The sequence below is a fragment of the Arachis hypogaea genome, chromosome 9 (genome assembly GCF_003086295.3).
Source record: "Arachis hypogaea cultivar Tifrunner chromosome 9, arahy.Tifrunner.gnm2.J5K5, whole genome shotgun sequence".
NCBI lineage: Eukaryota > Viridiplantae > Streptophyta > Magnoliopsida > Fabales > Fabaceae > Arachis > Arachis hypogaea.
The window spans coordinates 16,580,732-16,598,460 of record NC_092044.1 but is presented as its reverse complement, the minus strand read 5'-3'; the positions used below and the strand labels follow the sequence as shown (position 1 = coordinate 16,598,460).

Here is a 17,729-nt window from a genome sequence, read left to right as displayed (position 1 = left end):
ATATTATTCATACACTAAAATTAATTATTAATATATTTGTGTATAAATATATATATGATTTAATTTATTTTTAATATATATTTATATTCTAATATATATTTTATACTAATAACTAATTTTAATAATTAATTTTAATGTATACATAATATAATATAATATAATATAGTCGTTTAAATATTCACTTTTATTGAGTAATGAGATAGATATATTAGACTTATACTTATTTATGTATAATAATTGGAAAAAAAAAAACACGGTCAACTTTCCCTATATATTTCCCTCCCTCCATTCCATAACTGCTAAAAACCACCAAAGCCTATTACATTCTCACACATTATCATCCATTTTTTTCCCTCTCTTTATCTTCTCAAATGGCCTCCATTTTCTCACCCTCCACCGTCCCCGTCTTCTTTCTCCTCGTCCTCGTCCTATTGGGTCTTGGCGAAACGCGCGACCCGTTCGCCTGCGACCCAAAGGACAGGGCCACAAAAAACTTGCCATTTTGCAAAGTTTCCCTGCCAATAAGGCTGAGGGTGAAGGACCTAATCGGGAGGCTAACACTGCAAGAGAAGGTGACTCTGTTAGTGAACAATGCTGCTGCAGTTCCAAGGCTGGGGATCAAAGGGTATGAGTGGTGGTCGGAGGCGCTTCACGGCGTCTCCAATGTGGGCCCCGGAACAAAGTTTGGTGGCCCATTCCCTGCTGCCACTAGCTTCCCTCAAGTCATTACCACTGCTGCATCTTTCAATGCATCATTATGGGAAGAAATTGGACGGGTGAGTTTACTTTCTTGCTTAACATTTAATTTAGAAAAAAAAAGAAATTATATTGGAGTCATTACAAGTTTATAAATATGAGACATTTTTTTACCTAAATAACTTTTGAAATTAAATTAGACTTGTTTGATCTTAATTCTAATGTATATAGAATTAAAATTTATCCGATTTAATATTATTACATCACCCACTTACAAATATTGAAACCATATTGACTTTGATTCATTCAATCAGAGTTCTAAAATAACTTAGAAATTACAAGTGATTATGTATTTAGTGAGATAACTTTGCCAATAATGAATTCACACAAATCATCATCTTGTCATTTTTCATTATCGTTATAAATTGCACTGTAACTTGGTCCTCTAAGTAAATAGAAAATTATAGAAGTTTGATTCAGAGTGTAAAGTAATTTTAAATGCTAAATTAGGGTGTAAATTTTTTAAAGATATGATATCAATGTTTAAGTTTAAACTTATAGAGAATCATTTAAATTGCCTACTATCCTTTTATCACTAGATCAATCATAGCTATTCAATTATTATGCAATATAAAGTCACAATGTGAATAAAATTATGTTTAACATGTATAAAGGACCATGTGTTTGTTTATACTTTTAGGTTTGAAGAGTTAAGAAAACTTTTGAAAGTAACTTATGAAAATGCTTTTCAAAGTTAATTTGTTTTTTCAAAAATCTAATATAATTATAAATTAACAAATATCTATATTTATTCTTACTCTTATTTTTATGTATATTAAAGTCATGTTAAATGATAAAATATTAAAAGAAAATTTATCAAACATAATTTCAATAGCTTTTACTTATTAAAATTACTTTTATTTTGATTTACAAACAAAACTGTTATATATATATATATATATATATATATATATATATATATATATATATATATATATATATATTAATAAGCTAAAGCTTTGTCAAATCGTCCTTAGTAAAACTTTATATATGGATGAATATCTACATTTATTCTTATATTTTATTACATTTATATCTATTAAAACAATTTTAAATATTAAAACTAATTTTAAGAATGAAATTTTTTGTAACTTATGCTTATTAGAAAATATTTTATTTTTGATTTACTAAATATAACTCTTACAACTCTTAAAAGGAAAAGTATAAGGAACCAAAAGCTTATCAGCCAAAAACTAAATAAAACTATATTAATTTATATCAATAATTAATAAATTTTAAATTTTTTAAATTCAAAATTTAAAAAATTTTAAATTGATTAAGTAAACCTAATTAAAACCTATAAAAACCTTCTTCTTTTTTCTTACATTAATCTATACACTTCTAACAATCACAAATTCGAAAAATATATAAAAGAACATCTATTTAATATGAAAAAGAAACATTCTAATACTTAGTAGAAGAAACATCAATATATATTAACTCATAAAAATTTTAAATTCATCCAAAGATATTTGACTGAGTTTTGGCTGATATACTTTTGGTTCCCTAGCTTTACTCCTCTTAAAAAGATTTTATAATTGTGTCATTTGGTTTTAATAATTTGTTGTTATTTCCTTGACTTTTATGCTCAACAAGATTGTGGGGCAAATTAATGCTACTAAAATATAGAGTGCACGCATAACCCTATGGAAGAAATTAAAGCTTTTCAGAATATATAATCCAATGAAGTGGTACTCTCTTTCTTTATTTTAACTTTTAAGGCACTGCCTTTATAAGGGTGCTTCCTTACACTGTCCAGAAAATTAAATATTGTGTTTCAATAATACGATATTAAACAACTATACAGAATAATTATGAAAAAAGTGTATATAATATTTATTATATCTCTTTTGTTTTTACGTAGTTGTCTTGTGTAATTATTTAAAAAGAAATAAAGTAAAAGTCGTTTACATAACAATATTGATTGTGTTTAGGTGAAATTTCAGAATTGGAAATGACTTACATTACTGTTAAAACAGAGAATCTTATAATTTTCAAATTGAAATTAGGGTTTTGGTAACAATGGAATTCGTTAAAATTACTAGAAGAAAAAAATTTTAAACTTCCAAATCTTTTAAAGCATTGAAATCTTTTTTTTTTTTTTAACTTTTCTACATAAATTTTCGCCTTTAGTTCTTTCATGTGCACCTTTAGAATATTCATTGCCAAAATTCTTAAAATGAATGTACAAGATTTAAGAAAAGAAAATAATGACTAGTTTATAGGGCATGATTCTTGTAAACTACGGTAGATTATTAATGCATTTCTATCAACAATTAATAGGATGGTATTTAATTTTTTTTTCATTTTTTGGCTATATTTTAAAAGCCTCCCTGTGCGTGATTGGTTCACTTCTCAACTTGCATGCTATTGTCCCTGCCATGTTCCCTCGCGGGCTTTCATAATCAACCGCACATATCATCAAGCCACTAACAATTTAATCAATTTTGAGAACCCCTTAAGTAATTAGTACAATTTTTGATGACAACTAAAAAAAATTAGAAACTAACTTTTTTTCTAATCAATTAATTTTTTTTAAAAATATATTCCTTTTTATCATAACAATTTTACATTCAATCTTGCAATGTTTTCTTAGTTTATTAGCTGGTTGTTGAATAAATAAAAAATATTGTCTTAATTCGTAGTATTTTGGTCAAATTTTAATTTTTTAATATTTAAAATATTTTATTTTTAGTATATATGTACTAACAATATTATTAATTAATGGATCTCTTCTATTAATATGTGATTATTTTAATGTTGTTATTTTACAGATTAGAAAAACTAATAATGTTTATATCAAATTAAAGGTATATATTAGAATTTACTTGTTGAATGAGTAAATTGAGAATTAGGCTAATATATATAGTGAATTAGTGACAATAGGCGGAATGACGATAAATATATTAGAATATTTGTTTAACTATATACTATTAAAGATGTCAACTATTTCACCCATATTTAATAATCGAATAATATTAAATTCGTTTAAAATATTTTTATAATAAAAATAAGACATTTTAAAGTTAAAAAAGTCTAAGATTTCATCCAAAAATTAAAAGAGTATTTTATTCATTTTCGAAAAGTCATATTAGATGCAGGGGTCGAGCTTTATTTCGACAATGGGAGCATGGCCCTCCATATATTTTATAATAAAATTAATAGTGATGTTACATATGGTATTGTTTATCCAATTGATTTGTCATTTTTGTTTTCTAACTCAACTACATGAGTATCTGAGTTCGAATAATCTTTGTTCTTTTCTCATTATATATACTTATTATATACTAGGCGCTTATGCATCTCTTTCAAAGTTCAAAGTGCTTTCATTCTTTATCAAATGGAGGATTGAAGAGACTGATTTAAAATTATGGAGTTTAAGGATTTTTTTTTTTTGTGACTAGAGTTTAAGGGTTTATCCACATCTTGCTACACTTTATTTTTAAAAAAACACTCTTAAAACAATAAAATATTATTTAGACATTTACAAAATAGCTAATAATTCATATTTTTTTATAAAAATATGGTAATAATAAATTTAAATTTAATCAACTTAATAAATAAAAAATATTTATTTTATAAATTATACATAATAAAATAATTTTAAAAAATAATTTAGATGTTAAAATACTCACATATTTCTGTTATATAATAGAAAATAGAATATATATACAATAAAAGACATTTTAAAAAAATAATTTTGACACCAAATTATTCTCAAATATGAACTAAATAAACAAAAACACATAATTTTTCTTAATTTTTTTGTCTGCTTTGTCAATGAATGAAATCAACCTCTTTTCTAATCCAGTGATTATTTTTTGTGCAACCAGAACACTAAAACTTTAAAACTTGTTACTCGTGGTAATTTTTTTTCTTATATATTTAATTTAATATTATTTTATTCTTTATAAATATTTTTATTAAAATTCATTTTAGATAAAAATATTTAAACATTCAATAATGATTATAATTTTTAATATTTATTATTCTAACAATAATTTTTTTAAATATTTTTCAGTTTATATATTTTAATTTTTTATAACTGTAATAATGAAAAATAAAAAATGTCATTTTTAGAAAAAAAAACTAATATTAAAAAATAATAAAATATAACTTCAACAATAGTTATATTTATAATCTTTTATTGGTAAAATTATTTATTTATTGTCATATTTGTAACATATTCTAAAAATATTTATATTTTATAAATTTTATTTTAATATAAATATTATGTAATGTTTTTGTAAAAAAATTTCCTCCTCCTCTCCAAATTTTCTCTTCAAGTTTCGCTTCAATCACTAATATTATTTATTAGTATAAAATATATTTTAAAATATAAAATATATATTAAAAATAAATTAAATATATAATAATTAATTTTAGTGTTTAAATAATATTTTTTTTTAAAAGTACATAACAAAACCTAAACATGAAGGCAGTGTTTGTTAGTAGAGACACGACAGAACAGGATACTGAAACAAAGACAATATGTTTTGTGTATTGTGTTTGGATACGATGGATAGGACACTAATGTAATGTCCAGTATTATGTTTGGATACACATGGACAAGACTAAAATATTATATAAAATGACTAAAATAGCCATGTAATTCCAAATTTTTTAGTATAAACTAATTTAATAAATAATGAGAGTATGTAGGAGTACAGACAGTGAAAACTTGAAAAAAATATTTGAAGCAATCAAAAATTTTAATAAAAAATTATATAATAGTATTTATATTAAAATAAAATTTATAAATATAATTATTTTTTTAAATTTATTATTAATATGTAGGAATACATATAGTTAATATTAACAAAAAAAAATCTAAGTTTGATTAATAAAAAATTTCATTTAGGTTAATAAGCCAAATTAATTTTAAATACAAAATCAGTTTTAAACAAAGAATCCATTTTTAAATGGAAAAAAATTAATTTTTGCACATAAAAATCTATTTTTATTTAGAAAATTAATTTTTTTTATCTAAAATTTTATTTTTCTTTTCAAAAAATTAATTTTTCTTTAAATTATATAAAATCAATTACAATTTATAAATTATTTTTAAGCATTTTAAAATACCAATTTTATCTTTATAATATTTATCTTTTAAAAGTCTTCAGACTAATTATTTTTGTTATTATTTTTATTACAAATCAAATAATATAATATAAGGTTAAAATGATGTTGAAGTAAAAATGATAAGAAAAAAGAAATTATCCAGTCCAATAAAAATTTTTATAAAAAGGAGAGAGTACCTGAGAAAAAAAGAGAAAGAAAAAGAACGTAGAGATAGAAAAAGAGCATGGAGTAAAAAAAGTACTTTGTGAGAACAACGCAAAATAGGAAAAATAAGAAGGGGTAACAGTGGAATAATAAAAAATAGCACCATGGACAAAAAAGAAAAAAATTCATAAAAACAGTCCGTGTCCCTCTTCCAAATCCCGTGTCCATTATTGTCCTTCATAAAAGAGTGGACACAAAAATATAAAAAACTGTCACGGAGACAATATATTCAGTGTCCATGTCTTTGCTTCCAAACACTTTTTAAAAATGTGTTGTCCATGTCTCATGTCTCTGTGTCCTGTCTCCGAAAACAAATGCTACCGAAGTGAACAATTAATTAAAAACAAGAAGTATTTCTTTCGGGTAAAAAACGCCACTTAAGTTTCTACACTTATAGTAACGTGTGGCAGTGGCAATGATGTGCACAGGTGGTCTCAGACGAAGCAAGAGCAATGTACAACGGGGGCATGGCGGGCCTCACATATTGGAGTCCAAACGTCAACATATTCAGGGACCCTAGGTGGGGCCGCGGACAGGAGACTCCCGGTGAGGACCCTATTCTAGCCGGTACATATGCCGCCAGCTATGTCCGGGGGATACAGGGAACAAACGGTAACCGGTTGAAGGTTGCTGCTTCTTGCAAACACTTCACGGCTTATGACTTGGATAATTGGAACGGCATTGATCGCTTTCACTTTAACGCACAGGTACATATCCTATCTTATTTAATGCTATAAGTGCAAATCATTATTGCCATTTAAGAATTTTCGGGATCTTCATATCATTCTTCCTTCTCGTCTGCACCACTGCCAAAATAAAATAATAAACTTTATATAAAATATATATTAAATACAAAATTTTTGTAGAGAATATGTGAAAGGAAATAACACACGTATATATTTACAAATATATGATGATTGCTTTGGAATTAATTTTTTGTATTTACTTAACATTTTTCATAATCATTAAACTAGCTATTCTCAATCTGCCATGCAAATTAAATAAAATATTATTTATTATTTACAAACTACGCATACTTATAAAGAGTGTACAAAAACTAACCTAAAAGAACATATGTGTACGATATCAGGCTTAATATTTTAATTTTAGTAACATAAATGCACAATATTGAATCTGCAAAAAAAATATATATTTTTACTTCATTAATATAACTTAAAACTTATTTTTAATCACTTTTCTTGTCATTAGAATATTTACAGCAATTTTCCATTTTTCCACCTTTTTTTCTCATTTGTAGTTCTGCTTTACAGATAGGAAATGACTCAAATGATTGGACATCTAACAATATTGTCTCTTTTTTTTTCAGCTAACTTACGATCTAATCCTTTATTCATTATGAGTTTCATGATGATTACTTGGTAGGCAATTATGCGACGTAACGAAATCAGTTATTATTCAACTTGCCTTTGTGTCAAAATCAACTCTAGTCACATCAATTTGTGTAGTATGCTTGAATTGTCAGTATTTCGTTTTTTTTTTATACGAAAACCAGAAAGAGCAATGTTAGGGCCAGCAATTTTTGTGATTATTAGCCATCAATTAACCATCAATGATAATTTGATGGTGTGAGATTGGTGTGAGATTTCATCCAATGACTCACATTTCTCTACTAGTTAAATGCTGGCCAAAATTCAACAAAACTGCTGGTCCTCTAGACTTTTCCAACCAAAAAATCATAATCGAATTAAAATATAATTTCAAAAAAAACGAAAATAAACGTTCATTGGTTATATGTTGTCAGAATTAAAATGTGGGTGATAATGCGCAGGTTAGCAAGCAGGATATAGAGGACACATTCGATGTGCCATTCAGGATGTGTGTGAAGGAAGGCAAAGTGGCAAGTGTTATGTGTTCATACAATCAGGTGAATGGTGTTCCTACTTGTGCTGATCCCAACCTCTTAAAAGGAAGAGTTCGTGGCCAATGGCGTCTAAATGGGTAAGCTAGCATCAAAATCAATGCTTAATTTAGGCTCTAATAGAGGTTAATTAATTGTGTTTTGCTTCGTTATGGTTAGGTACATTGTATCAGATTGTGACTCTGTTGGGGTGTTTTATACCAATCAGCATTATACGTCAACACCAGAAGAAGCTGCTGCAGATGCCATCAAGGCAGGTTAGTCAAATTCAATTCAATTTTCATGGATTAAACTCCTCAAAGTAAAAACTAACTATATATTTTACTTTTATTAAAACATCTTTATATAAATATATTTGGTTAAATAAAAGTGTCTTTATAAAAATAATATTATTTGAAAAAAACATAAATAAGTTGTTAATTTTTTAATTTAAAAATATTTTGACTAATTAAAAATATAAAAACGTCTCTGATCTTTTAAAATATAAGATATTTAATTTTTTCGTCTAAAATATATAAAGACAAATCATTTCTCTAAATAAATTTAAATGTCTCTTATTTTAGAAAATAATGGACATTTTTATATTTTTAATTCATCCATAATTTATTTGTCTTCGAGATAAAAAAATCAAGGACGTATTTATCGCTTATTCTAAATTTTAACTAAACTATCTAATAATTCATAATATTATTTTCTCGGACAATAAGAAATGACTATAATACAACCAAAAAATGGCATGCATAGGTAAGTTAAGTAAATAGAAAAATCGTTGAGTGGCAGATTCAAGGCATTTCGTCGTTATCGTGTAACAAATAATAATGGATGCGTATACAAAAAGTGAGATAGATAATAGGGTTGTTTTGTTTTGATAATGTTACAGGGTTGGATCTAGACTGTGGGCCATTTCTAGCAGTACACACAAAGAACGCATTGGAAAAAGGGTTAGTAACAGAAGGTGACGTTAACGGTGCATTGGCGAACACAATAACAGTACAGATGAGGCTAGGAATGTTCGATGGGGAGGCATCAGCGCAGCCATATGGGAAGTTGGGTCCGAGAGATGTGTGCACAGCAGCTCACAAAGAGCTTGCAGTTGAAGCAGCGAGACAAGGGATTGTGCTACTCAAGAACCGTGGTCCCTCCTTGCCCCTCTCTCCAAGGCGTCATCAAACTGTTGCTGTCATTGGACCCAACTCTAATGTCACTGTTACCATGATTGGTAACTATGCTGGTAATCCCATCTCCTATTCCTTTAAGAAATGAAAACGTCTAACACAATTTGAGTATATCCTCTTCTTTTCTTTGTTCATATTTCCAAGTAGTGAAAAAAGAACTTATAATATGGTGTATGTGAATGGCTGTGTGTATTATATATGACAAAAGAAAAGTCCATCCATCATTTGTTACCCTAAGATTAACTTTAGATAATATATAAAAGAATATAAAAGATAAAATAAGAACAAATGTTCTGAAAATTGGATTAGATCAATTAGGTCAACCGAATTAATTTGGAATTGATCACTGATTAGTTTTGTTCTAATAAAAAAAATTGGTGTTAATGATGAACGATAAAAAATCAATAAACTAGTTGAATCAATATATTTTTCCTGTGAAAATATGTTAAAAAAAATTAAAAAGAAAAACATTTCCCTAAAAAGCATATTTTATTTATGAATATCAGTATAATTCCGATTAAATATCTAAATCTTTGAATATCTAGTTTCACATGTTCAATGACTAATCCAATTTTCATAATCTCAAAAGAAAAAAAAAATACAAAATGTTGAAATTTCATGCGTATTAGAAAAAAAAAATTGGTCCTGCTAGTATCTCTAAAACCAAACCAGTTTGTATGCCAGTTTCTATTTCTGCACACATATCGAAATGCAAACAAAACATACTCTCATTTTACCGGCAGATGAATTGATGATCAACATAACATAGCGTTTGTTTTATAATATTGGGATGAGAATTGAGAGAATAAAATTTAATATTATGTTTATTGATTTAAGTATTAAAATTTTAATTTTTATCTTCAAAATTTTAGTTTAGTACTTCTAAAGAATGGAGACATAAAAACTGAAATTTTTAGAGACAAAAATTGAAAATAATATTTTATATTTAAAATACTCTAATTTTAATTAATTAATTTTAATTTTATTCTTTGTACAAATTAAATTAGAATTTTATTCTTATTTCAATTACTGTCTTTCATTTTACACCAAACACAATACTAAAACTTATTTCAATCTCTATCTTTCAATCTGTGTCTCTCCATCATAATCTCTTTAGTGTCTGTTTTTCTTCCAAATACTATCCAACCATGTTATTTATTTAGGTATTGGTTGTGAGTACACAAGTCCCTTGCAAGGAATAGGAAGATACGCCAAGACTATTCATGAGCCTGGTTGTACAAATGTTGCTTGTTCCAATTGTTAGGATTTGGTTGAATTAGTCCCACATTGCTTAGGATAGCAAATGGAGTGGGTGGCCTAGGCTATAAATATGAGGCTAAGTTCTCCATTTGTTTTTGCACCAGTCAGAAACACTTTAAGCTTGTATCTGATTTTTCTTTTCCTCTGTACTCTTTGATTAGAGAGTGTTGTGAGGTGTAGTTAGATATTTGCTTTGAAAGAGTGTGGGTGTACTGGGGTGCCGGTGAGAGAAAGAAGTCTATGTGTTGTAACAATTTTCACATAGTGATATTCTCTGGTTGTCATTTGACAACGGCCGTGGTTTTTTCTCCGGTAATTGGAGTTTCCACGTTAAATTCTTGTGTTGTGATTGTGTCTATTTTATTTCTCTGTCAAAGGTGTTTTCTCAAGGGGGAATTGTGTCTTATTCCCAACAAGTGGTATCAGAGCTTCGGTTCGGTGGGATTTATTCTTAGTATGCTCTGTGGTTGCAGCCTAGTCTAATCTCTTTGGTTGCTGTTGTTGTTGCTGGAAGGCAGTGTGACTCTGTGAGAGTGCAGTTTGGAAAAGGTTCTGGCTAAGGAAAGACTTGGTATTTAAGTGTGTCCATTGTGACCCACCTCTCTTTCCTGGGGACCCTTCCTAGTGCACGGTCTACAGTTGAGTTATAATATTCCAGTATACGGTTGCAACAATGTCTGGATATTCAAGTGCTGTGAAGCTTGAAATAGAGAAATTTGATGGAAGAATCAATTTTGGCTTGTGGCAAGTACAAGTCAAGGATGTGTTGATACAATCAGGTTTGCACAAGGCGTTGAAGGAGAAGATCTCTGGTTGCTCTCTCTATGAGAGAAGATGATGTTCTCTAGAAGACAAGAAGTATCCTCATGGTATTACCGCACTGCCATGGATAAGGATGAGTTGTGGCAATCAGGTCCACAATTGCACACGGGCATTGGTTGGCGTTGAGATGCAAGGTGTGTGGCGGAGTTAGGTCGATGGCTGAAGAACTTCCAGGAAAAGCCAATTTGGAAGTTGCACCATGAATTTTCAGCAAGGTTTCGATCTGTACCAAGGCGAAATTCTTGGAGTGGTCTAATTCCAAGTGAGTATACTTTCATGGTGGAGTATGATAGTTCTCTGAACTATGATTGTCGGTATAGACAATGGCAGCAAAGAATTGTCGGTGTTGACAATGGAAGCTGAAGATGTGTGACTATTTCAATCAAGGTGGAGATTGTTAGGATTTGGTTGAATTAGTCCCACATTGCTTAGGATAGCAAATGGAGTGGGTGGCCTAGGCTATAAATATGAGGCTAAGTTCTCCATTTGTTTTTGCACCAGTCAGAAACACTTTAAGCTTGTATCTGATTTTTCTTTTCCTCTGTACTCTTTGATTAGAGAGTGTTGTGAGGTGTAGTTAGATATTTGCTTTGAAAGAGTGTGGGTGTACTGGGGTGCCGGTGAGAGAAAGAAGTCTATGTGTTGTAACAATTTTCACATAGTGATATTCTCTGGTTGTCATTTGACAACGGCCGTGGTTTTTTCTCCGGTAATTGGAGTTTCCACGTTAAATTCTTGTGTTGTGATTGTGTCTATTTTATTTCTCTGTCAAAGGTGTTTTCTCAAGGGGGAATTGTGTCTTATTCCCAACACCAATGACAAGCAGTTTGGGTCAGCACTAAACGCTGCCCGTCAAGCAGATGCAACGGTTCTAGTAATGGGCCTTGACCAGTCTATTGAAGCTGAAACTGTTGACAGAGCTGACCTACTTCTTCCTGGGCATCAACAAGAGCTTGTCTCAAAGGTTGCAGCAGCTTCAAGAGGCCCAACAATTTTGGTCTTGATGTCTGGTGGGCCTGTTGATGTAACTTTTGCTAAGAATGATCCGAAAATTGCGGGTATATTGTGGGCTGGGTATCCGGGCCAAGCTGGTGGTGCAGCCATTGCAGATATCTTGTTTGGTGCTGCCAACCCAGGTATCTAAAAAACACCAAAAAGAAAATTAAAATTTCTTTTGTTTTCATTCCTTTATGCAATACTCTAATTGCCCATGGTTACTGAGTTTCTTATACTTATGTTGAAAATATGATGACATGATAATTCATGCTAAAGTCTCCCTATTACCTATGCAGAAAGAAGGTAACAATATAAAATACACGATATAAAATATATATTAAAAATAAATTAAATTATATACATACATAATAATTAACTTTTTATGTTCACACAGTATTTTTATTTATTTATTTATTGATATGTGAACGGCTCATTGTTACATTATGTTAAACATTAATAAATATCTAAAATTATTAACAATCATAGCACGTATATATTAAAAATTAGTCACTAATATAAAATGAACATTAAAAATAAATTAAATAATATACGTATGTATATAGAGTTAAATAACATATGAGTGGTTGAATTTGTTCAGGAGGCAAGCTTCCAATGACATGGTATCCAGAAGAGTACCTTAAGAGCTTAGCAATGACAGATATGGCAATGCGTCCAAGACGAAGCAAAGGGTACCCTGGAAGAACCTATCGATTTTACAACGGTCCAGTTGTGTACCCTTTTGGTTACGGATTATCCTACTCTCACTTTCTTCACACTCTCGCTAGCGCGCCAAAGACGGTCTCAGTTCCCGTTCATGGCCACCGCCATGGAAACACCACAAACATCTCTAACAAAGCAATTAGAGTGACACATGCACGATGCGCCAAGCTCTCAGTTAGCCTCCACATTGATGTCAAGAATGTTGGCTCCAAAGATGGCTCTCACACGCTCTTAGTGTTCTCGGCGCCCCCGGCCGGTAATGGCCACTGGGCGCCGCACAAGCAGTTGGTGGCGTTTGAGAAGGTCCGTGTTCCTGCTAAGTCGCAGCAGCGAGTCAAGATTAATATTCATGTTTGCAAGCTTTTGAGTGTGGTTGATAGGTCTGGGACAAGGAGAATTCCAATGGGGGTGCATAATCTTCACATTGGTGATGTTAAACATTCATTGTCCGTACAAGCAGAAACACTTGGGATTATCAAGTCCTAAGAAACAATAATTTTTTCCATAATCTTCATGTAAGTGTATTATAACCATCAATTTGCTCATATGTTATGGATAAGAAGAAGCTAGCTAAGGGATTGGAATTGGATACTACTTTAGATTGATTCATTAAGCATTGTGGAATAAAGTATTAGGGTTTATTGCAATTTTTGGAGAAGGGATCAAGCAAATGTATTGTTCTCTACTCCCAAATTTATTTGCCATATATGTTGACCACTTCATGTGGTCTGATTTGTGTTCTTATTAGTTGTACGCTGATTGTAATCACTTATAGTTTATTTCATCATTATTGCAAGATTGATTGTAAGAATTGCATTGGCTTTATATATCTATATATATCATGAAACAACCAATGACACCTTCAAAAATAAATAATATATATATAATCAACGAAAACTTACTAAATTCTAAAAATAAAAATATCTTTTTTTTAATTTTACTTGCAAAAAATTGTATAAAAATTTAATCTCTAAAATATTTTTTAAAAAATATATATTTATTGTTAGATATTTGTATCGCATTTTTAAATTATTTAAAAAAATTATTAATAGAAAATTTTAAATGCATTTTTATCAACGACAAAATTATTCGAATGCATTTTGTATAGTTTATCTATCCTAATAAATGAGTATTTTCCGTACTCGTCAATACATAAAAGTGCAATATATGCATATGTTACAAAAATTCTTCAATGATATGTTTAGCATTATAAAATTCTATAATGCCAAACAAAAAAAAGAGAAAGAACAAAAATTCTTTTGCATTGTTACATATATGATTCATACCTCATTTTATCAATTTAAATTTTTAAAAATAATAATTTTATAACATGATATTATAATTTGTATAACTCACAAAAAATTTAGAATTTGATCATTATTGAACCTTAAAATAAAAAGAACTTTAGCATAAAATAAAAAGAAAAAAATTATACAAAATGTTCAAACAAAAAAAATTATACTTAAAAGAATATGTTAAAAGATATAATTATTCATCTGCTTATTCTTATTAGTTTAAATTAAAAAAATGGTTTCATGATTAGACCTATATCATCTTTTAATCTTTTTAAATAATTGATCGGAAGTATTTTTTTCATCTAAACTAGTTCGTGACTAATTATCTAGTAACTTATTTCTGTAGCGATTTATGAATAGAAGTCAAATAGTAATATAATAATAGATTCAGTTAACTTGCTCATTTTTCATTCGTTGTTATCTTATTTTGTGTATAACTTAAGTATATCATGACTACTAAAAACGAGTAGATTACGTATGAATTTTGTTGCAAATTTTAGGTTATTTTAGTTTTAGACCTGTGACACATATAAAGTTTTTAATTTTTGGCTTACAAATCATACAAATTGGGTCAACATTATAAGAATTTGATAAATTAACGACGAATTTTTGTAAAAAATATTTTTTGTCACTAATTCGTCACTAAATTAGTAACGCACTAATGACAAAATTAATGAGCGGTCACAAAATACCCAAACTTGAGAAAAGCGACTGATTAGTGAGAGATTTACGAGTAAGTTTGTTTCTCGCAAATTGACTTCTGTAGCTAATAAAAGAGCGGGAAAATTTTTCTTGCTAATTTATCACAAATTAATTAGCAAGTGATAATATTCTAGCAAATCAGTCATTTAGGAGTTCAATCGAATAAAAGTAAAATAGTGAGGATATTATTGTCATTATTCCGTCGCAAGTGTTTGATATACAATTAGCGAGAAACAGTTCACACATTAGTTCGTTGCTAAATAAACTTTGTGCGAAAAGGCTAATTAGTGAGAAACAATATTACTAGCTATTCCGTCACAAAAACTTGAAATGCATTCTGCCATGGACAAATTATTAACTAATTTGTCACCAAAGTTTTTTTTAGCGAGCAACTAATTTATCACTAATTTGTTGCATAATATTGTAAGAATTTAAAATTAGGGTAGCGATAGAAAACAGTCGTCGCTAACTTGTCGCAACAGATAAATCATTCAGCTAGGGAAGTGTTCCTTGCTAATTCGTCGCTAAAGTGGAAATACGGATATTGAGTGCCTAGGACCTAAATAGCGAGAAATTTGCTACCGTTTAACAACTGACACACTTCGTTAGTTGATTTCAAGTCACTGATTAGGGGGCGAAATATATTTGTCGCTAAGTTGTTACAAGTTTAATTTAGCGAGCGACTTGGCAACGGCAATATTGTCGCAAAGTGAAAGCTATATCCTACTTATTTTGTAGCAAATTACTCGCTAGTCTCGTTAAAAATCCGTCGCAGAGTTATAACAAATCCAAAGCTAACCGAAAAAATGTTAGAAGTAACGGATCACAATTGAGTCACTAATCAAAAACTTATTCAGTGAGGAATTAGTGACTGCTTAACAACTGATAGACTTTTTTCACTTATTTCATGTTGCTACTAATTTGTGAGGAAACCTCCTTATTCTGTCACTACTTTAACTAGCGGCTCACATACCTATTCAGCTGCTTTTTGTTGTGTTTAAGAAATTAATTTTATATTTTTATTTTTATAATTATAAATTTTAATATTAATAATTAAAAATAAATTATAAAAAATAAAACACCTTTAGTTATTTAACATGTAAAATATATAAAATAAATAAATTTAAATTAAAAAAAATAAAATTAAAAAATATTTTGTTATTATTATGTGTAACAAACATATAAACACTTACTAATATTATATAAAGATGAGTTATTTATAAATATTATTAAATTCATTTATTTTCTCAATCTTCTTTTATTAGAAGCAAATTTAAAAATTTATATCTAAATCATTCTTTGTCTCCATCAATAATTCTAATAGATAAAAAATATTTTTCTTCAATGTTATCTTGAATATCTTTAATTTTTTTAATTTTATTAATTTTAAAATGTATTAATTTTTATTTTTATTATATCATCTCATCATATTATACACTATACTTTTTTTTTATCATTCTTTATATATGTATAACTATTATTGTCTCTGATTAATATAACTATCATCTTAAAAATTGGTCAAAAATATAATTATCAGTTAATTTTTCTTCCCTCTTTTTACAGTTAGCTTTTTTATTTTACAGATCACTTCTATTCTTGTTGTCTTTTTTATTCCACTGAGTACATGTAGTACTATTTTCTATCTTTTTTATAAGTAATGAAGAAAAAATAATGATAGATATGTGTATGAGAGTGACAAGAAAAAAATAATGAAAATAAAAATTAAAAAATTTGAAAGAATAATAAAATTAAAGATAATTTAAGATATTAAATATAAAATTAAAAAAATTAACAATTAAAATTATGCGAAAAAATTTCTTTAAATTTAATTTTGTGTATCTGCTTCAAATTAAATAAGATTAAAAAAATAAAAAAATTTACAAATATTTATAATTTTTTTATCTTGATTGTTACCTATAATAATAATGTAATAATTTTAGTACTATACTTAAATTAATTCAAATTTTATTATCTTATATATTAAAAAAATTAAATAACTCATAAAACTTTTATTTTTATTTTTATTTATTAATAATTTATTATTTACAATTTTTTTTATTTTTTATTTTAAATTTATAATTTAAAAAACATAAAAATTAATTTTTATTCGTTGCAACCCCATTCTGATCTGAACGTTTAATATTTATTAATAATTTATTATTTACAAATTTTTTTATTTTTTATTTCAAATTTATAATTTAAAAAACATAAAAATTAATTTTTATTCGTTGCAACCCCATTCTGATCTGAACGTTTAATATCATTGGAGATAATATCATTGGAATTCTTCTTTCTATAATTTCTTATATATGTAATACTTAGTGATGTATTCTTATATAATAAGGTAGTAAAATATAAATAAGTATAGCAAAGTAGCAAGTAAAATTCGAACCAATATACTTTCCCCCGACCTTATTCCACTTCTCCAGCAAGCCATGTTTGTTTTCGTTATACAACTTGCAAACAAATATATATATTATATTTGTGATGTCTACAAAAATATATATTATAGAAGTAATCATTAAACCATAATTTTATATAATTTATTATTATTCATCAATGATGATATTATATTAGGGTTAAGTATGATTTTGATGTCAACGTAGAAGCCGAAAATCGATTTCGTCTCCAACTTTTTTTTTGCTACAAAATGGTCCCCAAAATTTCAGTTTGTTTTAAAATCGTCATTCGGACGAAAATACCCTTCCCCTTCACCCCAAAATCAACCAAACTCAATAGAATTAGAACATTATGGTCATCATCACGCCGAACCAGAACCCACCACCACCACCACTACCAGTATCATCATGGTCATCATCATCATCATCAGAACTTTCT

General features: G+C 28.1%; 1 protein-coding gene across 1 annotated transcript; it reads left to right on the top strand.

The window, feature by feature from the left end:
• The first annotated feature begins 258 nt into the window (after window positions 1-258).
• On the top strand, window positions 259-13,705 carry LOC112710532 (probable beta-D-xylosidase 2). The gene is made up of 8 exons (XM_072202645.1): window positions 259-776; window positions 6,471-6,749; window positions 7,832-8,001; window positions 8,081-8,178; window positions 8,802-9,152; window positions 10,260-10,354; window positions 11,996-12,314; window positions 12,773-13,705. The coding sequence occupies exons 1-8, from the start codon at window positions 372-374 to the stop codon at window positions 13,378-13,380; spliced, it is 2,325 nt and encodes a 774-aa protein (XP_072058746.1). The 5' UTR covers window positions 259-371; the 3' UTR covers window positions 13,381-13,705.
• The last annotated feature ends 4,024 nt before the right edge of the window (window positions 13,706-17,729 follow it).

Coding starts and splice junctions, on each gene's coding strand:
- LOC112710532 (XM_072202645.1), top strand. CDS start 372: ATGGCCTCCATTTTCTCACCCTCCACCGTCCCCGTCTTCTTTCTCCTC. Junction 8,002..8,080: donor GGCCAATGGCGTCTAAATGG/GTAAGCTAGCAT, acceptor CGTTATGGTTAG/GTACATTGTATCAGATTGTG. Junction 12,315..12,772: donor GTTTGGTGCTGCCAACCCAG/GTATCTAAAAAA, acceptor GAATTTGTTCAG/GAGGCAAGCTTCCAATGACA.